The sequence below is a fragment of the Eufriesea mexicana genome, unplaced genomic scaffold (genome assembly GCF_001483705.2).
Source record: "Eufriesea mexicana isolate 0111107269 unplaced genomic scaffold, ASM148370v2 scaffold474474835, whole genome shotgun sequence".
Classification (NCBI taxonomy): Eukaryota; Metazoa; Arthropoda; class Insecta; order Hymenoptera; family Apidae; genus Eufriesea; species Eufriesea mexicana.
Genome location: NW_016907960.1, coordinates 210,275 through 234,267, shown reverse-complemented (window position 1 = coordinate 234,267; position 23,993 = coordinate 210,275). Strand labels below are relative to the sequence as shown.

The window sequence follows — 23,993 nt, the reverse complement described above, 5'->3', positions numbered from 1 at the left end:
GATTGGTGTCGTCATAAGTTCGCAGATATACGTATACCTTGACTAAAGATATGGTGAAATAATTGCAATTTTATAAAAATGTGGAAATACTGTGGTGTTTACTATGTATTGTGTATCATAGTTACTGTTGTATATGGACATGATTTCAGAAGTTTCGACGATAGCATCCTCTTTAAAATTAATTGGCCAGGCAAAGCTAATTCGGATTTATTAGTAAGTATTAATGAAGTAAAATTAAAATTATTAATATATTATACTTATGTATTTCTAATAGGAATCTAGAACAAATATAGAACCTTATATTATAACAACTGCAAATAAGGAACGATATCGATGTTTAATTGTTGATAATACAGAACAAGAACAACAATTTAATGAACCATATAATGGATTAAATCCAATAGAAATTTTGCTACCACTATTTGAACAAAATACTTGTTCTTATAGGGTATGTATTGTAAACATAATCAATATATTGTATAAAAATTATATAAAAAAATGTAGCATTATATAAAAGTAATATGTATATCTCACAGGTTGAATCATATTGGTCGTATGAATTGTGCCATGGACGATATGTACGTCAATATCATGAAGATAGAGATGGAAAAAAAGTTAAAACACAAGTGTATTATTTAGGTACTTTTGATAAAATGCAAGAATTCAAGCTTTTGGCTGACTATATGGAGAGAGAAGCCAATCCTAATAGAAAAGCAAAAATACCAGTTAAAAAAGTTAATGGAATCAATATGCCATATGTTGAAATTGAAATGGGTGATGGGTCAATTTGTGATCTAACTAATAAGCCACGAAAGATAAAAGTTTTATATGTTTGTTATCAGCATGGTAAACATGAGCTGTTTTCATTAGAAGAATCTTCTAGCTGCGAATATGAAGTTATTGTCCTTTCTTCTTGGTTATGTAGTCACCCTGACTACAAGCCTCAAGCTACAGGAGAGAATGAAATTAATTGTTATCCAGTTGGTCCTTCGCCAATGAAACCTAGATCTCTTATTGCAATGGAAGTAGAAAGTTTGAAACTTCGATATCAAACAGTAACGGTAAAGCCATATTCTTTGCGTTCTTTACATTCCATTATTTATTTCTGACTATGCTTGTGCTGTATGTATATAATATTGTTATTTAAAATAAAATATGTTTACTTATATATTTTCTGTGTATAGTAGTGATAGTTTTTGTTATTGATTTGTTATTGATTTATAAAACACGTGCAAGATATTTTTAAATAAGAATAGGTCATATTTATGCTTCGTTATTGTGCTATGCACTCTGTTAGTATAGAATATTATATTCCATTCATAGTAGAAAATTGCTTTGATCAATATTCGTTCTTTATTGTACTAACTAAAATACTTTAATTTTATTAAATTTCAAGATTGTTAAAGTAATTCTGGCTTGTATTCTTAAGCTAAATAGTTATTTTTAGTGTTAAACAATTTTCATTTTGTTGTTTAGATTATTTCTATAGATTGAATTAATTATTTGTTGCACAGGATGACAAGCTGCAGGATGTCTATGCAATCTTCTATGTAGATAAGGAGGGCCAGGTCAGAATATTTCATATTTTTGGGATCAGGCCAAAGTGCTTGGTGGTTCTTGCCATTTGTCGCCATTAATTCGTATATCATTCTGTCCCTTCCTTTTCTACATATAATTATTTCCTTTGAATCTATGTTTTCCAATATAATGTTACAATAACTTTGTGAATGGTATTTATGCACCATTATATCTTTAGCATTGTAATATCCATTGTTTCACTTTTTTACAGCTAAATGTGTAGTATTTATCATTTTTGCTTTACATAGTGCTTAAAGTAAGAATCAATAACAGTACATTATAAAATAGTAAATGATTAGAGTAAATGTAAAATATTATAATATGACAATATTACAAAATCAAAATTTAGCGGTATATACAATCGGTCTTGTCTATTAATATCGTAAATTGAAAGCAGGAATAATGTGTAGCGCACTTGTGTTTCTAACAAATGTATATAATTGATATTAACATTGGTAGCAATCTTCGTGAGAATGTTCATTTTCTATGCACTTTAATTGAAAATTTAATCCATATATACTTATTTCAGGATGGTGAAGCACGTGTTAGAGTTGAAATACATCCCGTTGGTGTCATTGATAAATCTAATAATGAAGATTCTATAAATTCATTAACAGAACAAGATATTAGTCCAGCGGAAGTAACCCCCGTAAAAAATTTTTTAAGCGGAAAGAATTGTTTGCACGGGGTAAGTATTGTACTTCCAATCGTATTTTCTAATTATATTTTAGTTAATAATGTATTATTCATGTAAACAGGGCAATGGATGGTGGAAGTACGAATTTTGTTATGGTCGTTCTGTAGATCAGTATCACATAGAACGTGATGGTAAAAAAACTATAGTAAATCTTGGTAAATTTGATAAACAAAAACATTTGGAGTGGATCACTGCACATCCACATAAAAAACCAAAGTCACCAGAATTACGAAAACAACTTTCTCATTTTTATAGCGATGGTACTATTTGCGATAAGACTGGCAATCCAAGACAAACGGAGGTATTATATACAACAAAATTTTATAATTTAATTTATTTATATATGAGAGAACTTATACAATTATTTCAATTGAAATTTTGGTATTTTCCAGGTGAAACTAAAATGTATTGAAAGTCACGCGGCTAGCCCATCGAGTGTTTCTTTATTTTTACTCGAACCAAAAACATGCGAATACGTTTTAGGTGTGGAATCTCCGTTGATCTGTGATATTTTAAAATACGCCGATGAAAATGGACTTCTTAGTGAAAAATTTGAAGTGAACTTCGACAAATTAAAGACGACTGCTTTTCACGAATACGATGATTTGGACGAAAGGATAGCAAATGGAGATGATTAGAATAATATTCAATTAATAGATATTAGCTGTTAAATAAAATTTTTAGTGAACTTCGACAAATTAAAGACGACTGCTTTTCACGAATACGATGATTTGGACGAAAGGATAGCAAACGGAGATGATTAGAATAATATTCAATTAATAGATATTAACTGTTAAATAAAATTTTTAATAATAAAAGTGACAGTATTAGGGTGTTGGACAGTTGCATTTAGTTTCAGTAAATTAGATAAAAAATTTCAGTTCTTTTATTAAGATTCAGTGTATGTCAATATATCAAATAATATGCTTCAAAGTTTTCAAATATTTTATAATACATATATAAGTATAATAATTCTTTAAAACACATAATACTGTTGACACACATTATTACAGGACGGAGATTGTAACATTTACAAAAGTTTTCCACTCTGTAAGATTTTGAAAGGAATAATTACAATCGTCTTACGTTAATTTCTGCATTGTCGAATTGATTCCTACCATTCTTCTAAATAATATAAGAAAAATAGACAATGATAGTTACGCGCAATAAATCACGTTAATTATCATTGTCCGATATTAAGGCAAACGCCCACGCGAAAATGTTGTTCTTTATGGTTTAAAAGTACGCTAATAATCAGCGAGGATTCTGGGATTGGGTATAGCCTTTTTTCGAATACGCCACCGACTGTAGTCTCAGAATTCACAATACCTCGAAAAATAAGATCCGCGGACGGTTCGTTTACTTGATAAACTATAGTAGCAATTGATTGATGAGTTCTTGTATTTGTTTCTAATTCAACACCGAGTTCTAATTGCGAGCTAGCTTTACGATAATAACAAAGATGAAGACCCGCTTCACCTATTGTTCCAGATAATGTTGTGAGTCCTGTACTGTGCCTAAATGCTAGACACATTATCGTCTGTTGATTGCCTGGAACTCTCGGGCCACGAAGACATGCAATTTCGGCTCCTAACGCGATCCTCGATGTGATCGATTGTAAAAAATGTACAACTACTGTTCCTTGATTCTTCCAACTTTTTAAATTTGCTAGAGTCATTGCAACGGTAAAATCATTTGACCGATATTCGATGCTGGAACTTGATGCTTTACATTTTCCATTGGCAATTTGTGCCGATAATTTGTACCTAAATCTACATCCGAACGTATGCACAAAAGAGGCTGTCAAGTTTCCACGTGGTGTGATCTCTCCCACGGCTACGGGATATCTTTCATTTAAATTGACTACTTTTTTACCAACATACATTGTACCAAATTTATATCCAGATGGTGTAACTGAACTGAGAGTAATCGTATGTGTTACGCTAAAATGTTTACTAAGAACTTTGTTAATGACAAGCCGTGCACCATCAAAATTTTGCGGATAAAGATTTTTAACATTTTTGTGTATCTCTTCAAAACTTCCTGGATTTCCCGGTGCTTTATCTTGTGGTTTTATACACGGTATACAATCTACATTTGGATATTTGTTTTCTTTTGTCGATGAGTATACTGTGCCCATTGCAAAGCTACGTCCTAATTAATAACGATCAACCAATTTGAAAAGAAAGGAAACAAAGAATATAACATGTAATATGTGATGCTAAATGTCACATTTGCTAGCTACGGTTGAAATTAAGGCGAGTTTCCATGCAATACTATGCAACTTGTTGCATGTCACATATCCAATATTGCCTGTTGTATGATTCGCATCATGCCACTATGCATCGTCAGCTTGCTATGTGACGCATAACATGTACAACGCCTATGGCAAAGGGCATGTTGGAAATTAACTGACCCTGGGTTACAAATCCAGTACATTGATTGTGTACAAACAATATATCGACTTGATAAAAATGATATATCAAAATTGATATATCGATTGTGATACGACATATCGATTCTCGATTGAGAATACGCATGTTAGTTCAAATTTCACCCCTAGATGGCTTTTAGCTCAAGTACCGAAATATCGCATTATATTAAAATGTAATAATTCCTTTAAAAATGATTTAATAATGTAATTAATCTACTTTGAAGTATTATTACTTAATATACTATTAATTTCAAATATAGATAATACTAGTTTAAAATATAATAAAAAATAACGCATTGTGTATTTTCCCGCAAGTGGTCCAATAGCACTAATTCCCTATATATAGAAGAATCAAACAAATAATGACGGAAGTGTGTGCTAGTGATGGCACAGCTGAACATTGATCGCTAAACGTTAGAAATATGGCAGATCTGCTCAGTGGGTGTTGTCACGTGGTCGCTTTCAAGTAGCTTGTGTTCGACTCCCGATTGCGCGTGCAAGTTCGTGGTTTGATTCATCTCGGATTTGCACGCCTGCACGGTTGAGTCTTCACGTCGCTCCTCGAACTACCGCGATTTCCAAATTGGGGGGCAATCGAATAGGTCAGACGAGGTTAATAATTTATCGCTTCCATATACAGGCGCTGCAGATAAGCAGCATGCCATGTTTTTTTCACTTTTATTTTGCAAATTTCATATAATATAAATATAAAAATGATGCGGAGTTAGTAAAATCGGGACAATATTTTGTATATTTATCAGTTTTATTTTTATAATCAAAAATTATAGCTAAACAATTTATGTAATAAGTTTTTTTTGTGCTTCACTGTTTATTTCAGATGCAACTTGAGTAAAAAGAAGATTCCAATTCCATACTTCATCGGGTTCCTTTGTTAAGTGTTCACTGTATAGTTTCTCCGCTAAAAGAGAAAGATTAACGCCATTCAGAGACGTAAATGCCGCATTTTTCACGAAATCCGTATCAAGTTCTTTGTACGCAGTAACCCTGTTCACGTTGACCCTACGAGATAACAAACTAGAAGTAACTGAATGAGAATTTTCGTGAAAATTTAAAACTGTACATACGTTGGTGTATTTATGTCAGACAAAACATTGTCCTCTTGAATTTCGTCCAAATCTGGTATAACAGGGATATCTACAAATAATATACAATTCTGTTGTTTTCGAATCTTTCACATTTGGAATATTAAACTAGTTCCTACCGTCAATTACTTCGTCCTTTTCCGTTCCTCGAGAACGTTCCCTAAAAAACAGTCTATCAGCGACTACGGATGCCTGATTCTTTGATTCTACTGGTTATACTCACTGTTCAATGATACTCAAGGATCCACGTGTTCTGAAATTACGATGAAACGAGAATAAGTGAAAATTATTGAAGAATTTTTGTTGTTGTTGAAAGTAGAGGTCACCGCCAAACAACTTACTTTCCACTTTTCAACTCATCACCCCACCCAGTTTTCCTAGTACGCGGTGGTGCTACAGGTGGCTGCGATGATTTAACGGAGGTCGAGGATACAGGACTTTCTAAAAGATCATCGTCGAGTTTAGAGTCTTCTTGTACAACATTTTGTGTCGATCTTCTACCGAGACGAGGTAAAAGCTAATAAACGATACTTTTATAATTTACTCGTTTTATGATATTTATTAATGATAAATCATAGGAAACTTGTCAAATACGTGACAACAGATATTTAGAAACTTACTTTTTTCGAAGAAATTTCCAAATCCACTGCCCAATCCATGGTTGTCCATTGAGTTTCGTTGTTAACCTTAACTTAGAAATAAACGGAACCTGTGTTTGCGTGCAGTAACCATAACAACTGAAAGGCCTAGTGGCACGCGCGGTTGGATCGACTTTATTCGTTCTTGCATTCGCTCCTCTCCCCTCTTTCGCTCGGAAAGTAGCGCGAGAAACGTGACTGGAAACGCGTCAGTGGCACACTCGAAACCGGTTTCATGTTCCCTTCGATTAGGGCGCGTCTTTTTAAACGTTACACTGAAAGGATTCTGCTTAGATTTAAGTGCAAGTCTTGATCGCAAAGAGTAAAATTAACAGGGTTACGTTTATTTCTTAAATCCCATCATACACAAATATCCCGCAAACGCTTAAAGGTAACACGATAAAAATAAAGTCTCGCTATGAATTTTTTAGGTTATCCCGTGTCATAAAAATGTTTGATTAACAGCGCCGCAGTTAATAATACTTGGTATCGTCGATTTGTCGTTGGTATTCCTCATCATCGGGGTTGGACTCACAGGCGTTGTCATTGTTTGGCGGTCTTACTCCATTGTACCTATAGTTTCAATTACATTCACAGTTACACGAATGAACAATAACAGTATCGTTTTAATTGTAGATGAAATACTTCCAACTGAGAGACCTGGAAAAGTCACCCTTGCAGAGCCTCCATGGCAACACGTCGATTCTCTCGTGCAGTACAGGTGATATCTCAGGACTGACAAAGTTTGGAGTGCCAGCACCGGAACCACGGGTCAAGAGCTTCCTTCTGCGATCGTAGCAGCAGTGTTGAGCAGCGGCGCTTCCGCTACCCTGCGTTAACAACGAAAGAACGCAGTAAGTGGCTCCCGGTTTATACACGTCGAGCCTTTGAGAGTCGCCGCTCACGTCCCTCCATCTGAAATACCTCATCCGCTTTACGTCCCAAATTTTATCGTCGTAAAAAATATTGCTTGGATAGTGGCATGGACAAGCGGGTAACGACGCTAGACTACCTGCAACAGCGAGTTCGAGAAACCAGAAAGCACAGTGTTTACAACATCGGATCCGTACCTGAGAAAACTTGCTCAAGCTTATCCTTGCTGTCTAACCACTTCTGGCAAGGATCTTCGTTTGTACCGTTCACGAAGTTCAGCTGCTTCAGAATGTCTTGCTCGTTCGATGTGGAAGCATTTCGTAGACTTTGGAACAATTTGCTCAGAAGAACGCTTAAGCTTTCGTGCAATATAACCTGATCATCCATAGCCGAGTAAACAGCCAAAGAGCGTACTTCGTCTATGTAATCCGTGTTCTCGATAATTTCGTCCTTCTTCGATCGAGTTTTCTTCTGAGCAGATCGGTCTGTACTATCGCATTCGATTTCGCTGGGAATGAATCTCTCATCGTACGAATCCGATAGCTCGCCATTTTCGGAGCTGTTTTTCGAATCGCTTTTACCGTTCTCCGCGTACGTATCGGCCATGTAATTCTCTCCGTCGGTTTCAATGTGCGACTCCTAGGTAGCGGGAAAAGAAATGCATCCCACTTTATCACTCGCACGAAGATCTACGCGGCACGAGCATTATCGATAATCACCTGCCCGCGTTTGTTCACCCCTAATCGATCGCGCGGTTCTTCCGTTGTCTCCAGAACGGCGTTCTCGTCGTGATCATCCTTCGTTTCTTTAGAAGTTTCATCCACTGGCATCGTGTCGTCCCTCAGAAGGGACAGTCTAGTTACATACGTATTTCGAAAACACGTCGATCGGTTTTTGCAACGGTGTCGCTTCCGATGTCTCGCGTGTCTCCTGAGAATCGTCTCATCTTCGATTTGCCCGTTTCGTTTATTCCTAATTAACTGATTGGCCATCCAAGTCGGATGAAACGGCTTCTGAGATGATTTTTGGTACACGATCGGTGTCAACTTTTCGATAATTCCATGGCCACTGATCTGTCGAGCGAAAGAAGCAAGTATGTTGATTATTCGTGGAGAAAGGCGATCGACTAAGTGGTCAATCCGATGATTCAAACGGAGCAGATTCGAGGCAGTGGGATCATCATTCATGACAAGAGATCAACGGTAGTCGGCACGGGATCAGAAGGAAAAGGAAAAGGGACGCGGTAATACACGTTGGAATGGAACGGAGTAAAACGAAATACGCTGGCTGATTCGTGGGGCACAGAACGTTTCTACTTCTTGGAAGCATGCGTTGCGAGATCGTTTCCCATTCAATGGCGCAGCAGCCAATAGATATACGAAAGACACGTTAATTCGAAACAAGCATTTATCTTGTAAAAATACAGTCGGAACGAATGCTCGTATGACAAACAGAAACGTATGACGATTAATGTAGCGATAGTAGTTACTTACTTGACGATCTCCCGTGTGCACGATCGAAAGGATTAAAATCAATTGTAGACCGAGGATCCAGTAAACAAAGGCCGAGACTGTCATGTTTGTCATCGGCGATTCCGCATAATGTCTTCTCGCTGAGCGTTTAATTGCGCGACTTCGCGATACCGGTTTACCTAACGCGTATTCGACATTGCTGTCGCAGGTTTCCACGAAATCGGTAAACACGTTCGACGTTTCATCCCTCCGGTATTCTCCTCGAGGTTTCTACTCGTTTCTCGAACGATTCGCGATCGAACGACGCGAGGACGTTGCCCGATGTCGTCGGCCCTATTGTTTACGAACGTTCCGGTTTCATTCGTAGCGATTTTCAGGGTCGCTCGTCAGGGACGCGTCGCGCTGCTGAGGACTACGGGTCGGTGAAAGATCGGAGCGGATGTGGGGAAGAAGAAAGACAGAGAAAGGACAACGGATGACGGAAAGGAAGGAACACGGCAATACGCAAGGCACGAGGCGCGCACCGTTCAAAGGCCTACCACTATATGTATAGTTGTGAACTCGTGAAGTTCTGTCCCACTATAATGGCCAAGCAGCGGTAGTGGAGAGGTTGGAGAGGTAGCGCGCCGGATGACAGAACACTACGTCATTGTACAGGCCGTCGTACAGTTCACGGCTTAGACTTTTTACTTTGGCAGCAGCCTCCCGCCTTTTCTCTTTCCTCTGGCTCGATATCCTTCCAACCACCCGGCATCTTTAACCCTTTCATTCTTTAACCCCTCGTTTCCGCGAGGCCTTGCGACCGCTGCATCTCATTCGGCTACCCTGTCGCTATATACTGGAGATTAGTGGCAAGCTTCGGAGCACGTGGAATTTTCGAGGCGTCGCAGTTCCTATTCAGCGAGCCGGATAGACCTTCCAGACCTTCTCCTCCGATAGGCCAGGAATCGTGTAAAGGAAGAGAAAATAAACGGGTATGTTCCTGCTCGGCTATCGCGAGCAGGGATGACACGTATTACGATATCAAGGATCTAAATACAGCGTTGGAATGCAATGGAACGCGTTTCGGCTATTTTTAGGCGGGCAGATTCGAAAATACACCCACCGTGGATTAAATATAACTGGAGATGCACGCACACGGAATGCAGTACGATGGCACGCGAACCATTGGTCGTTCGGAAATATGCAAATCCCCGCATCGAAAGCGCAATGCTGTTCCCTTTCATCGTCGATCGCCTTATTTATATACCGTTCCTGTATTTTCGTTTCAATCTCTCTCTCTCTCTCTCTCTCTCTCTCTTTCTCGTTCTCAGTTTCTCCATCTTCATCGTGACAGTCCGCCGCGTGTTAAGATTCACGAGTACGAACGGTGGAGCCGAGGGCAGTTAGGAAGAAGCTAAATGAAAAGCCTAAAATTATTCCTCGGACAAATTGGCCGACTCTGTGGGAGGCGTGGGTAGGAATTTATGCGCGTGCAACGATTCGAAAGGGAGCTAACAGGAAAACAGGAAGCCAGATCCCAGCGTTGGAGACGGTCAATCGAGGTCGTCTAATCGTTGGTAATTTCGTCTGATTCTTCGCCGTTTCACGCTGAGTTCCACGTGGATCTCAGTTGGCCTAGAACACACCGTGATACGCGTTAAATTCTGAATCGGTTCATTGCAATGAATCGGCTGCATCACGGATTCCAGTGGGGTCATTAAACTAATCTGTTTACGTTGCTGGCCACGCTGCGTATTCCGGTAATGGAATAAAACGAGAACCGCGAACGTCATCGCGTGATTACGAATGAAAAGAGAAAGGGTGAAGGTGTTTCACCGTGAAAGTATCGGCCACAGAAATTCGGAGCACCAGTACGGGTGCCACCATTAGCCCCGGATCTCTCGATGGGGGCCGGCGCACGATTTCGATTCAGTTTCGTTTATTTACTCGTAGATCGTCGAGCGCCACCGGTGCCGGATTGCAAAAAGGGTAAAAAGGGTGGCATTTAACACCGGTAGCGCTGACATTCCACGACTGCTTTTCTGCATCCAGTGGCGCCAAAGTCATCGTTTCGAGCACTGTTACCGTCACATTTATTTTATTGGCTCGCACGTAAAATTTACGCCTCGATTTCGCTGCTCAGCCAACGAAATTGTCTTCTCTTCCAAGAAAATCGCTTCGCTATGTTCGAGCCGTGACTTGATTCGTTCGCCCGTTCCTTCGACCGGCTTCGTTCATCCGGAGGGGGTGACACGCGGATTATTGAAATAAGTAATATCAAATGTATCGCGATGGGAGCGATACCACCTTTCCAAATATAGAACCTACGGCTTCGTAACGCGAATTTCGTTCAGCCGTGACAGGGAAGGCGAGAAGGAGCATGTTATATGCCAATTGTAGCATGGCGTCCCGGTAGCTTAAATACTCGTTTTATTTGTCATAATTAAAATATAAATAACTCTAACGTTTTACGATACAGTAGTATATACAATGATCGAGACGATTAACTCCCTACGTGTGATTATAATAATAATTTAATGACGATACAGGATACGATATAGACACGTGCTAATCATTAATACGCATGACCCTACGCGAATTTAGGAATGTTCTTATGTACAATATTGGGATGTCAACTAAACGACGATCTTCAGACGAATCTCTAGGAATGACTCTCGTGCTAGTGCGTAAAAATCATTTTTACCTGATGCATATATTCTGCCACTCTTACACTCGCTCTATCTCTTTCTCTCTTTCTCACTCTCGCGTGCTCCCACTTTCCCTTTCTTTTCTCTTGCACACATATCCATGCATTCTCCCCCTTTTCAAGACCATTGAGACATACTTCCACACTTCGTTCGCTTCTTCCTTCACAGGAGAAACGAGCATCTCACCTCGCGGGCTCTAAATCGGTAAGATCCTTAGCGACATCCGCAACGATCTGCGATCATGTCCTGGTAAACTTTCAGAACAACGTTCTCGTTGTCGTCGAAGAACAGAATGGTCGTTCCCAACAGTTTCGTGGGTACGCAGCAAGGTCTCTCGACCCCTTTTACGAGACCCATTTTGTGCACGATTCCCTGGATAGTCGCGTGATTCGTTGGTTGTTGATCTTGACTCAATGGTGTTTCGCAGATACCTTTGCAATGATAAGCGGAATAACCGAGTGGAGCAATGATAGAGGAGGAAAGACCGATTTCTTTAAAGTCAACGTAGAGCTCGTGCCTCGAACATTCGGTGACATTCTGTCGGACAGATGCGTGGCTTTTCGTTGACCGTTTTCCACGGAACTTTTTACTCGGTTGCAACATCGACCTTTGACGAATTGTTTCTGCCATTCTTTCACGGCGCATTGCACGTTCATATATATCCATCGACGTCAAACTATCTGCGAATGGTGTACCGTTCGAACGAACGTCTCTCTGTAATCTTCCCGATGAAGTAGCGATTGTTTCCCTTCGACGTCGTTTCGAAGTTCCTTCCTCGAGATCTTGCGCCTTTCGTGCAGTCTGAGTCACATCATCGACTTCTCCTATCTTCGTCCTCTTCTGTCTTTGAAAATATTGAGACTTGTTATCGCTTTCCCATTGGGCCTCTTCCGGTTGACCTTTTCCACGATCGTGCTTCTCGGCATCTTTATCACTATACTCGTTCTTCAAGTCGTTCTTCTCGAGTTCGTCGTCATAGGACATCCCCTCGATCTCGTTATTGCTGTCGCCCCGATGTCTTTTCCCGTCGTCGTCGAATAATACTAATATCGGTTGTTTACTGTGATGATACTCGTTTCGCCGAGAAAATTCTACGGTCACTTGATCCTCGAACAAGGTAGAAGCAGTTACCAGGAGTCCAAGATTCGGTTCGCCGTTCAACCAGCCGAGAACAGCTTGCTTCACGTTAAATATCTGATAAAAAAGTATCAGCCGCTTAGTACACCTGGAGGATAGTAGCTTCTAAAAATTTCATAACCTTGGAACTTGCCTGCCAGCCAGACGCGTGTGCTCCGACGTATCTAACGTTCAATAGCCTATGAAGGTCGGGAACGTCCAAACTTTTCTCATCCAAAACTTGATACACCCTTATCTAAAGGAAGACACACTCGCTAGAAGAATTGTTTTAAGAATCAACGAATTGCAATTGACGACTACTCACCAGGTAATAGGGAGAAGCTAAAGTCGATGGATGCATAGCCTTCAAAGGTGTCCTCTTCCGCTACAGATGAAGCTCCGCCTCCAAAACAGATTCGTTCACCTCTAAACCCGTAATGTTAAAGAAGTAGAACCTCGATATCGTGGTATCTGGGTAAAAGTATTTGCTTTAGCGAAAATTCCGATAGAAGGCGGAAGGACGAACAACACTGAGGAGGTGCGTTTACCTCTTTCGATAAAGCTGCGGACAACCTTGGCATTGTATGGATTTTTACCTCGCGTCACACCGCTAGGATCTGCTACATTGTTATACAATTCCACCATAAATTGCGGTGGAACCTTGTGACGTCCCGTTTTCTCGCCGTGACTCCGAATACCAAGGACCTGTAACGATTTCATCGACTGGTTAACGCGGTCGTTTCGAACACGTTTCTCCCGAAAATGGAATCTACTTCGTCCCACTCTTATCTCTGATCATTCGAAAATAAAGGTTCCATTTTTCACCGAGTCTCACAACAAGCAATGTCTATATATTCGACACAGTTCTCTCGAGACGGACCTGTTGCAGTTTTACTAAAGCCTCGTCCCGTCGAGCGTCGTGCTCGCTCCCGTCCTCCAAGTTATCCAAGGACCAGGAGTTGACAAGTTCTTCCTCGTTGACGTTATCGTCTTCGTAAAAGCGACTTGGATGTGCGTGCACGTTGAAAGAGCACAGTAAGAAGAGTATCGCCAAAAGGTGAAACCGGCTATCTCTCGTCATCATTTTCGTCTGAGGTTCGTTCGTGACAGTGGAGAACGAGGTCCGAAAATAGGCTTGAAACACGCGATAACAGCCGACGACTGTAGACTCTCCGGATTCGCTTCGACGAATAGCTCGATGACAATGTGGAACATCGACCGAATCTACGTAAAGTCCGCGACAAATGCTTCTTAGCGGAGGAAGAAGCGGACACCTTCTCTGCTAGTGGACAGGAGGTTTGCCGAACCGAACGGAACGCTAAGTAGCATATGGGAGGTCTTGGCTGCGAGGAGTCACCTTTATGCTATGCCGGGAGTTGCCTCCCCCGCGTTGCTCCCCGCAGCGACATCGGCTTCACTCACGGGACACCGACGCGACGCTACGCGACTCGACGCGAGTCGACAATGCGACTTTTCTTCTCCCCAATTGCTTCTTATTAAGTTGTCCTAGATCACCTTCGATCATCCTCGGCCATCGAGCACGTGTCGCGTTTCTTTTAACTGGCGAGAAACTACTTTTCGAAATTCTATTTAAAACATTCGTATTTTTGGACAATAAATTTTCTCTTTTCCTTTGTTTGTGTTTTTTCTTTTTTTTTCTTTTTTTTTCTTTTTTTCCTTTTCGGAGATGAAATTGACCGTGATGAAGAATTAAATATTGGGACAAACAAAAAACCGGTAAAGGTCGATTATACTCGATGGCATTGCGAGGCGAACGAAAGCCACGAGGAACGTGATGATGACACCGTGGGGCTATTAAAAAAAGCTCACGCTTCCTAAATTCCGTAAATTCGTGAGTGGCGAGTCATGTGGCCACGCAGCGATATTTAGATGTCGCGAATAATCGGTTGTTTTCCTACGAGGACGATGACGGATCTCGCGAGGGTGTCAGCGTGTATTTTCGCCTCCACGTTCGAAAATCGAGCACCAGTTTCGACCTCGTTCTTTTTGTTGCATTATTCGTTTATGAGCGCAAGACGAAACGGGAACGAACCAACCGGATAGTTGTATGTAAGTACAAAGTTGGCCAGTGCCAATTGGCGTGTCTTTTGTAGAAATGCGCATGAAATTCGCGGAAGGAACTTGCCGATCTTCTTATTGCGTCTTGCTAAATACAATTCCGCTTTTATTATCTTATACCGTGAAACGAATTAACGGCGCAAGTGGAACTAATTCTAAAGTTCCTTAGACAGTTTTCGAAAGATTAGTTCCATTGCCGTGAAAATTGCGGACTAATGCAACGATAGAGAGTGACAAACGGATCGGATGGAACCGGTAAGCGTGGACTTTTAGGTAGCCAGTTGACTTTTAGTAAAAAGTCATTGTACGTTTATTTGTTATACCAATACACGGTGTATGTAGGAACATCGAAATGGTACTTTGTATTTACGCGACGCATAAAGTAGCTTGAATGTCTCTATAAACCTGTCCCATCGGTCTGCTGAATCGAACAGATCTCTCTCGTTTCTCCCTATCCTATTCAGACACAAGCACACTGGGTAATTTGAATAATTTCTCTCTTCGATCCACGACGAGTCCTGAAACAAACGATCAATCCCAACGGTGAATCTCTAATTGCATCCACATCGTCGATCATTAACCCACATCCGAATACCTGTACTCGTGAACTTTGAATCTAGCGGGTATACAAGTGTGTTGCCTCGAGTACAGGCCCGCCAAACATCTCGATGGCTCTTTTTTGTCTCTCAATAGACACATCTCCATTTCGTTCACCGAACACGTTCCAACGCATTGTCCGACGTTAATTTTCTATTTGCGCGAACACAAAGTCAACATGATAAGTTACAACGCGATTACTGCGACGTCTTAGATCATGTGGCAAAACATTTACCCAAACTTCTGGCCTAACATCCGTCGTGTTCGTACCGTCCTTAATTTCAACTTCGCTGAAATCCAGGACAGTCTCCATGTGATCCATTTTGTGACATGTCCCAGCGCAACCGCATTTCTCGATTACCTGGTACACTTCGTCCCCTAAAAGGTAACATAATAAGTCCGATTACTTCATCGAGTCACTCTATCTACTAGAAACGTAGACAATTTGCCATACCGTTTGGTCCTTTGATGCTAACCGTACTGTTCCTCACCGGTTTGCATCCGAGATCTTTCAAAGGGCATATCGACCATTATCGTGCATGAATTACGATACGAAGTACGCGCGACAAAGTGGAAAAAAAGGAATTAGATACCTTTAGCACAGTGACCCATACACACTCCGACATCCAACATGGTTTGATGAGGAGTACCGGAATGTACGAGATGCGTGAAGGATTCTCTCTTACAGGACGCGTCCGGCGTGCATTCGCAGGCCTCTATGACTTCGATCACGCGAACCCCTTGGATCGTCGACACCCTCTCCAGCTTCGCTGCCCTTGGACGACAATGCGATTCCGGGAAACATCTCTGGGGGAACGAAAAGCGCAAATGAGTTACGTTCAAGCATGGTCGAAACGGAAACTCGGATATTTGAATCGGATCGAATGAAATGTTACCACCGTGGTAAGGAAGGAGAACACGCTTCTGGAATGGTTGGCCGTGTATCACACGGGGGAACATTTTATCGATACAGATGTTGGATGAGCAAAGCGAGCACGCGACTTCACAGAATTCGTATTTTATTTCGTCGTACGTTTGCCAAGCAAGAAAGTATCGATGGTGTCCACGGAGGAATTTATAATATTCGCGCGCCTCGTTATCTGCTGTTCGGACGTTTTCTTTGGTACCCGATTTCTTTCGCGACACGCGGGCCATTTAATTATTCTCGCTGCGGGATAACACCGACCGTTATCTTTGTCCGTGCAAAGCCATGTGCCTCTACCCTTTTCCTTCTCTTCTTCCTCCTTTTATCCCCCCCGGTGATATTTCTGGCTAAGAATATTTTCTAATAAATTCTCTCCTCAGGTACATCCATCCTCGAGATCCCAGGAACACGATTCGGGATTTAGTAACTGGCCAAGCTGGCGCCGGAGCGGTGACCCGGCACGATACGACCTTCCAAGGACGCAAAACACATCCTCCTCTTTCTGCATATCGCGTGCAACATTTTTTCTTCTCAAGCCTGTTTCTCTCCTGCGGCGTGGGTGCTGCAAGATCGTAAACCACCGATCGGGTTGCATCACATGACGAAAATAGCTTTCTCCCTCAACGAACGACCAAAGTATACGAAGGGTCGTTCTCAAATTATTCCCGAATTATTACGACACGTTCGTTTACCACGCTCATCGGGCTACTGCTCTTCTAACGTGCAACGCAATGGTCATTAGCACGAAAGCGAGGTAGGAACGCGCGATGGTTGCCTATCAGGATGTTGGTGGATGAAGTAGTTCGGAGTATAGAATGGATAAGATATATATGTATAAAAATGGCACGATCATCGACGAAGATGCGCGGTCCTCGATACGGTGTGGGGTGCACTCGCCGTAAAAGTCGCGAAGATCGTACGATCGCGCGATGCTGGCGTGGCCGCATTCCAGCTGGCGGATTGGTCGATCCCATGCGTCATAAATCTATATGACGTTCCTTCCTTTTTCGCCCTTCGTATAGCCCTTGGCATACGTAACCTGCCGTGGCAACGTGTATCGCGGTAATTTTTTCTTCTATTTGCGAATTCGCTCTTTTCGCATGCGTGCCTTTTTGTTCCCTTGGACGCGTCGCTCCACCGACCGGTAGAATTCTTCGACGTCCGATCTCGCTTTTTCGGACTTCGATCCGTCCCTTAATATGTGTACGCATTCGCAGACTTTCCAGTGTGTTTTTCAAAGATCTCGCGGATTCTGGAATTGTTTCGTTTCCTTTTTAATCGTAAGATAAGCTTGACCGTGACGTTGAATTTTAAAAGATTCCGGGTGGAGGAATTCGACAGTTTCACGACCGGTTCGATAAACTCTGCGATGGCGGTGCTTTTTTTCTTGTCTCACTTCTTTTCTCTCTTTTTTCTCTTTTTTTCGCGTTCGAGGTGGGGATCACCCAAAAAGCTGTTCACATCAGGTGCATCCTGTAGCCATGAGTCATGGATTATGCACATCCCATGTATCTTCGTAACCCTGCATTCCTCCCTGAGCAATCCCTGCTCCCGAATAACCGAAATTTTGAAAAGTACGATCGTATGCCAAAAAGATTTACCTGTACAGTAGGCCGACTCACGTCTCCTGGATCATCCAACACGTGCCGCGGACACAAGTTACGACAATGGCCTGCGTCGATTTGAATAATTTCGCCTGATATTCCTGCGAAAATAAAAATCAAAATGGACGATCGAGAAAAGGGATTAGCGTTAGGGATGAAGTGTCGCTTTGCGGGGAAGTTGAATGAAATTTCAGTAGGCCCGCGGATGGTGGTGTTCACTGTGTGCCGTGGCGTTCGCGAAAAATGAGACGCGTGTAAATCCGATGGCGCCGCACGGTAATGCTCGCGATCATTGTACGAAATTTACGACTTGTATCACATTAAACGTTGACAAGATATAAGAAGGGGGTAGAACCGTCTATAGTGTAACCGTGCTATTTTTGGCGCGAACGCGTGGGATATGGAATGCGCTGATTCTTCGGTGATTCACATTATCCTTTGGCTACTTCTCTGTCATCTTTCCGCGTTTCTTCCTATAAATGGCATTACCTCGAGATTTAGTAGAAACGCCGGGGTTCCGCGTAGATTCCTGCTCCCAACGATCGAAGAACCCGGTGTTTTCAGGTAGTCGAAGCTAGAAGCGATGGCACGAGTCTAAGCGTGGGTCGAGGATACCAGACGCCGATCAACGAAATCGTTTAATTGACAATTGATCGCGACTCGAAGGGTAGTTGTTTCTTTGGTCGTTTCGTGGAACCGGCCGCTTCGGCGAAACGTTAATTATTCGTTCGCGAGGGGCATTAACATTCTACGAATCGCAGACTTGCTTCTTCGATCGTCTTCGATCTATAAGGCAATTGATCTCTCTGTGAGAAAACGAAGCCTAATGAGATCGAACTGCGGTCGATTTGACACTTCCCGCGCTATTTTAAAGCGACTGTTTGCAATGATAAATCGGTCAAATCTTTTGATCATAGGCACACGACTACATCATCACCGGATGCTTCATCCTCTCAATCGGCGTCAATTGATTGAACACCCGATATTAATTTGCCACTCGTGTATATGGGGCGGTAAGAGCGAAACGAGGGAACGTAAATTACATTTGGCCAGTTGTTAAAATTATGTAACTCCTGACCGAACCTCTTTTCTGAACGATATACCGTGTCACAGCTCCCCCCGTTCATCTCTGTATCTCTGTATGCTCCGTCCTGACATCGTCCAAATTTTAGTATTTTTGGTGAAATTTGCTTACCGTATCCAACATCGATAATTTTGTCGTGTCTGGCGCAGCATACGTGTTGCCAAACCTCATCGCCGTGTGTCCTGTCTTCGTTGCCCTCATTCTGGTCACCGATGGCTGAAACAGAAACAACACCGACATCGATAACAAACTAGATCACGATTTTCCTAAAATACTACTATTTTTGTACAGCAATGAACGTAATTCATGAATTAGACGAAATACAAAACGATGAAATGAACACGGAAAATTTGAGAAAAAGAGAAAGGAACAAAAAGGATGAGTCAGAATGAAAAAGTGCGATACGGTGCCTACCTAATCGCAAATTGGCGAGGCAAACTAAGGTGAAGCCACCGAATACGGCCCACCGACCCCTCGTGATTTGTATTCGCATTAGTACGAATAACGATGGACGTAAATCGGTCGAACGCGATTTGCCGTAACGGAATGGCGAGATTCGGGAATGAGTTCGTGTATCGGAGATGCGCGAGTTGTTTGCCGTTTGAAAAATACGTATAACGTTTAATGGTTTTCTCTAAACGTAGGTATGTATAACGTAGACAAAATGCGTCGACGCGTGGACGAAATTGTGCTAATTTGTCACAGTGGTTATTATCTCATTACTCTATGTATGCCCGGATGACTAGAAGATTCGTGGTACACGAAATACTCTTGGTCTCGCACGTACACGACATGCAAAGCGGTAGTCCAGAGAGGACGCACCGTGCGATCGATCACGATCGGTTGTTGCCCACGCAGGTTGCGATCTGCGAGAAGACTGGCCGTCTGGAAGCCGCTGGATCTCGCTCAGACGGAGAGGCGTCCGGCTGACAGGCGGATCTCTATTAATCTCGTTTGGTACGGGAACGTCGGCCCGCTTCGTGACGGCTGGCCCGTCCATCCATTGGTCTTTTGCTTCTTGCCTGCCGCAATCACTGATGCGGCCGATGCTGCTGATTTTATGCTCCGCCGAACCTGATTCATCTCGTCTGCATGCAAACCTCGACATTCCACATGCCCCGTTCTTCTATAAGCATTTCGACCACAAAATTTTCAAACCGATATCTAATTTAGAGATAACTATGATAAAATGGATTAAGTTTAGGTTATGATTACCTGTATTGTAAACCAAGGTTGATTTTGAATTATCCGTTAACGTAACATTTAAATTAAACCGACAAGCCAGTTTAGTAACTTGTGTTCGTTATAGCCCGGTCTTGGCTTCTTTTTTACACCGAGAGAATTCTGTAAATTCGATATTGAAAGTTCAGTAATGGAATATTCTATCTAAAGTTTGAATGTTAAAAAGGGATGAGAAAGAAAATCCTTTTCTTCGTATATTCTTTTTACCACAGGAGAATTTATTGTTTCCGTGAACTGAACACTTATTACACTGCGTCGTCCTTTTCGATTACATCTAAAGATCTTCACGAGCTCTTCGTATAATGGTTCGAAATATATTTTTATTATTCGTTGATTACTTTCTCTATCCTTATGATTACGTTATGCCTCCATCAAATAGGGTGTCTGTATTAATTGGCGGGCTGATTCGTAACATTTAAAAGTGATATCTAACATACTTTAGATCTTCCTAAAAGATTGTTAATAATTTCAATGTTAACGTAATATTTTTCCATCAATGAATTAAATAAATATTCTATTTTGCATTTATCTAAATAATTTCTATAACGCTATTTAGTTACTGGAATATTCTTTACTTGTGTATCGTTATTGAACATTTTATTTGTCAAATATTGACATCATTTCATATAGAATTTAGTTTCGTGTTGCATACCGGGCGAGCACGTGATCATGATAGATGGCATTTGATTATAAACATTTTTATGAAATTTTATATTTTGTACTAATTTTAATACTGAAACTTACAACTTAAGAACGTTCATATATATTTGCACACATTTTATAAAGATGTATGTTTTCTTTTTTCCTTTATTGTATTTGATATAGAACACTTCTACGTAACTTATAGGTTATGTTCTCCCAGATAAATATTCGTTTCTTTTAATATCTTTAAAAACTAATACTTTTATAAACTCTATTACAAAATGACAAAATAGTAATGCTTTATGATTTATGTTTTATCAATTATTTGTATTGTTGCAGAATGACTTCAAAAACAAAAGAAAGTGGAAGAAAAAGTCTTTCTCCTTGGATGACATGTGGTGCATGTCAGAGTATTTTAGCACAAAAAGATTTCGAAGTACATCTCACCAATTGTCCACCTAATCTTGAAACATGGAATCATGATTTCATTTACAATAATATATTATATAGCAGTATAGAAACATATAATTTATTAGGTAAAATATATGTTCTTATATTTATCATTACTTATATCTCTAACGTAATAATATAAATGTATATAAATGTTTATTGCATAGATCAACCAAAAAATATTTCTGTAAGAGCATTTGATGACATGGTATTTATATCTCAATCTGCTTTGCAATTATGTGAAATTGCAATTGGAGACTCTGCTGTTGTGATTGCTGGAGAAAACAAAGTTATTAAAACTGCATGGCCAACTAAAGATAAAGCTCTAACTAGTGTTTCATTAACAAAACATGGTAAAATTTTTTTTAATTTTCCTAAATAATGTATGCAAAAATATTTGTATTAATATTTTTCTTTTAGCAAAAGAATTAAATAACCTTCAAGGTTTAGTTAGGATTCAAAAATTAAATTACTCTGTTAATATTGCTAAAGAATTTATAATCTGCAGTGTTGGGAAGCAAACATTACCAGAAACAACTATGGAACTTAACGTAATACTTAAAAATCACAACGAGGAAAAAATTTTTACTGTGGGTAATAAATTCAGTGTGCCTTTCTATGGCAAGAAACTAATTTATAAGATTATCAAAGTTATATCAAATGAGTGCTCAGACGTTAATTTCACTGAACAATTAAGTCAATTAAATATAACTGATCAAGAACATAGTACCAAATTTTATAAAGCTCTTTACAATACGAAATGGACAATTTTAAATGAAAAACAGGGGGAGAAACAAGAAGAGTACAAGAAAGTTAAATATAAGTTACAAGATATTGGAGGATATGACAAAGTAATAGAAGATATAAAACATGTCCTTGACATTGGTCTTGGTAGATGCCAAAGCATTGGAGATTTTTTTATTAGTAAAGGAATATTATTATATGGCACTGCTGGTGTCGGTAAATCTGTTATTGCTAATGCCTTAATATCAGAATATGATATCAATTCCATTACTATTTACAGTTCAGATATTTATAGTAAATCTCTAGGTGAAACAGAGAAAAAATTGCAAGATATTTTTATGGAAGCTAAAGCTAAAGCACCAAGTATTATTTTAATAGAAGAAGTTGATAGCTTATGTCCTAAAAGAAGTACTTCAAGTACAGATCATGAAAGAAGAGTCCTTTCACAGCTAACAGCACTTTTTGATGATATACAAAATAGAAATGTTAATGTTGTAATACTTGCTACAACTTCGAAAATAGATTTTGTAGACAATTCTCTTAGAAGGCCGGGCAGAATAGACAGAGAATTTGAAATTTATGTTCCTACTCCTAGTATGCGCACAGAAATATTTAAAAAAATGTTAGCAAAAATACCAAATACGCTATCTCCAGAAGATATACAAAATGTTGCGTTTGTTACTCATGGGTTTGTTGGCGCTGATCTGTATGGTTTGTGTTCTCAAGCAATTTTAAATGCTGTAAAATATCAACACAAACCAAATACTACTTCCAATACTTCGTTAAAAGTAACGTTATCAGATTTCGAACGCGCTTTAACTGTGACAAAACCATCAGCTATGAAAGAAGTTTTAATAGAAGTACCGAATGTACGATGGTCGGATGTAGGAGGGCAAAAACATTTAAAATTAAAATTAAAACAAGCTATCGAATGGCCGTTGTGTCATCCCGAAGCATTTCGCAGGATGGGTATAACTCCACCTAAAGGAGTTTTAATGTTTGGACCACCTGGTTGTTCCAAAACAATGGTTGCAAAAGCCCTTGCCACAGAAAGTAAAGTAAACTTTTTAAATATAAAGGTAAGGAATAAAGGAAGGATGTTAGATGCACAATTTTTCCATTCTAAACAAGATATGTTAATCCTAGGGACCAGAATTATTCTCTAAATGGGTGGGTGAATCTGAGAAAGCTGTAAGAGAAATATTTAGGAAAGCAAGACAAGTTTCACCTTCCATAATATTTATCGATGAAATTGATGCATTAGGGGGTGAAAGAAGCTCATCGTCCGGCGGCGGAAGTAACGTGCAAGAGCGAGTTTTAGCACAACTATTAACAGAACTCGACGGAATTACTGCATTAGGCAGTGTTACATTAGTGGCAGCAACTAATCGACCCGACAAAATTGATAAAGTCAGCCACATTATAGTAAATAATTATATTCAGCATACAATTTTTTATTAATTAAAATATTGTTTTTGTGCAGGCACTTCTTCGACCAGGACGTGTGGATAGAATAATATATGTGCCATTACCTGACTTTGAAACTAGACAAGAGATTTTTGATATAAAATTAAAAAATATGCCCATCGCCGAAGATATAGAAATTCGTGATTTAGTTGATCTTACAGAAGGATATTCTGGAGCAGAAATTCAAGCGATTTGTCACGAAGCAGCGATGGAAGCACTTGAGGAAGATTTGAACGCTACTATAATTACGAAAGAACATTTTAAAGCAGCATTATCCATAATTACCCCTCGAACTCCGCCATCTTTAATAAATTTATATAATGATTATATGAATAAAATACATTAACCTTAAATAACTTGTCGTATAATCATTGAATGTGTCTGTATTTGCCGGAATTATTAAATGTTTAATTGTACCCTTCTACTATTTTACAACCGAACTTCAGGTTTTTGTTCGGAAATATTAATAAAATTTGTAGTTGTATAATTACTAATTACATTATCGAGTTAAATGTCGGTATTCGTAAAATGTGAACGGTGTTTCACTAAAAACGATTT

The 23,993-nt window shown here is 40.1% G+C and overlaps 6 protein-coding genes across 6 annotated transcripts; 2 read left to right on the top strand and 4 right to left on the bottom strand.

The window, feature by feature from the left end:
• Window positions 1-61: 61 nt before the first annotated feature.
• LOC108548314 (endoplasmic reticulum lectin 1) lies at window positions 62-2,913 on the top strand. The gene is made up of 7 exons (XM_017901189.1): window positions 62-213; window positions 275-448; window positions 537-1,061; window positions 1,515-1,568; window positions 2,108-2,266; window positions 2,337-2,576; window positions 2,668-2,913. Exons 1-7 carry the CDS (start codon window positions 79-81, stop codon window positions 2,911-2,913), a joined length of 1,533 nt encoding a protein of 510 aa, XP_017756678.1. The 5' UTR covers window positions 62-78.
• A 545-nt stretch (window positions 2,914-3,458) lies between these two features.
• Window positions 3,459-4,415, bottom strand: LOC108548039 (mitochondrial import receptor subunit TOM40 homolog 1). Its single transcript, XM_017900808.1, has one exon. It carries the CDS (start codon window positions 4,413-4,415, stop codon window positions 3,459-3,461), a length of 957 nt encoding a protein of 318 aa, XP_017756297.1.
• Window positions 4,416-5,506: 1,091 nt separating this feature from the next.
• IFT43 (intraflagellar transport 43) lies at window positions 5,507-6,536 on the bottom strand. The gene is made up of 6 exons (XM_017900785.1): window positions 6,433-6,536; window positions 6,154-6,329; window positions 6,036-6,065; window positions 5,932-5,984; window positions 5,795-5,864; window positions 5,507-5,729 (listed from the first exon to the last, which is right to left on the bottom strand). Exons 1-6 carry the CDS (start codon window positions 6,469-6,471, stop codon window positions 5,507-5,509), a joined length of 591 nt encoding a protein of 196 aa, XP_017756274.1. The 5' UTR covers window positions 6,472-6,536.
• Window positions 6,537-6,923: 387 nt separating this feature from the next.
• On the bottom strand, window positions 6,924-8,909 carry LOC108548028 (uncharacterized). The gene is made up of 5 exons (XM_017900797.1): window positions 8,817-8,909; window positions 8,061-8,396; window positions 7,521-7,962; window positions 7,111-7,462; window positions 6,924-7,023 (listed from the first exon to the last, which is right to left on the bottom strand). Exons 1-5 carry the CDS (start codon window positions 8,907-8,909, stop codon window positions 6,924-6,926), a joined length of 1,323 nt encoding a protein of 440 aa, XP_017756286.1.
• Window positions 8,910-11,190: 2,281 nt separating this feature from the next.
• Window positions 11,191-20,448, bottom strand: LOC108548239 (uncharacterized). The gene is given in 14 exon segments (XM_017901082.1): window positions 11,191-12,679; window positions 12,756-12,857; window positions 12,927-13,072; window positions 13,150-13,306; window positions 13,482-13,696; window positions 15,274-15,430; window positions 15,513-15,655; window positions 15,732-15,785; window positions 15,871-16,084; window positions 17,804-17,907; window positions 19,002-19,106; window positions 19,713-20,016; window positions 20,106-20,234; window positions 20,340-20,448. Coding segments are annotated over 12 exon segments (2,664 nt in total). The 5' UTR covers window positions 19,999-20,016; window positions 20,106-20,234; window positions 20,340-20,448; the 3' UTR covers window positions 11,191-11,698.
• Window positions 20,449-20,820: 372 nt separating this feature from the next.
• Window positions 20,821-23,781, top strand: LOC108548231 (spermatogenesis-associated protein 5). The gene is made up of 6 exons (XM_017901068.1): window positions 20,821-20,920; window positions 21,114-21,310; window positions 21,392-21,577; window positions 21,645-23,047; window positions 23,115-23,378; window positions 23,452-23,781. The coding sequence occupies exons 2-6, from the start codon at window positions 21,115-21,117 to the stop codon at window positions 23,779-23,781; spliced, it is 2,379 nt and encodes a 792-aa protein (XP_017756557.1). The 5' UTR covers window positions 20,821-20,920; window position 21,114.
• The last annotated feature ends 212 nt before the right edge of the window (window positions 23,782-23,993 follow it).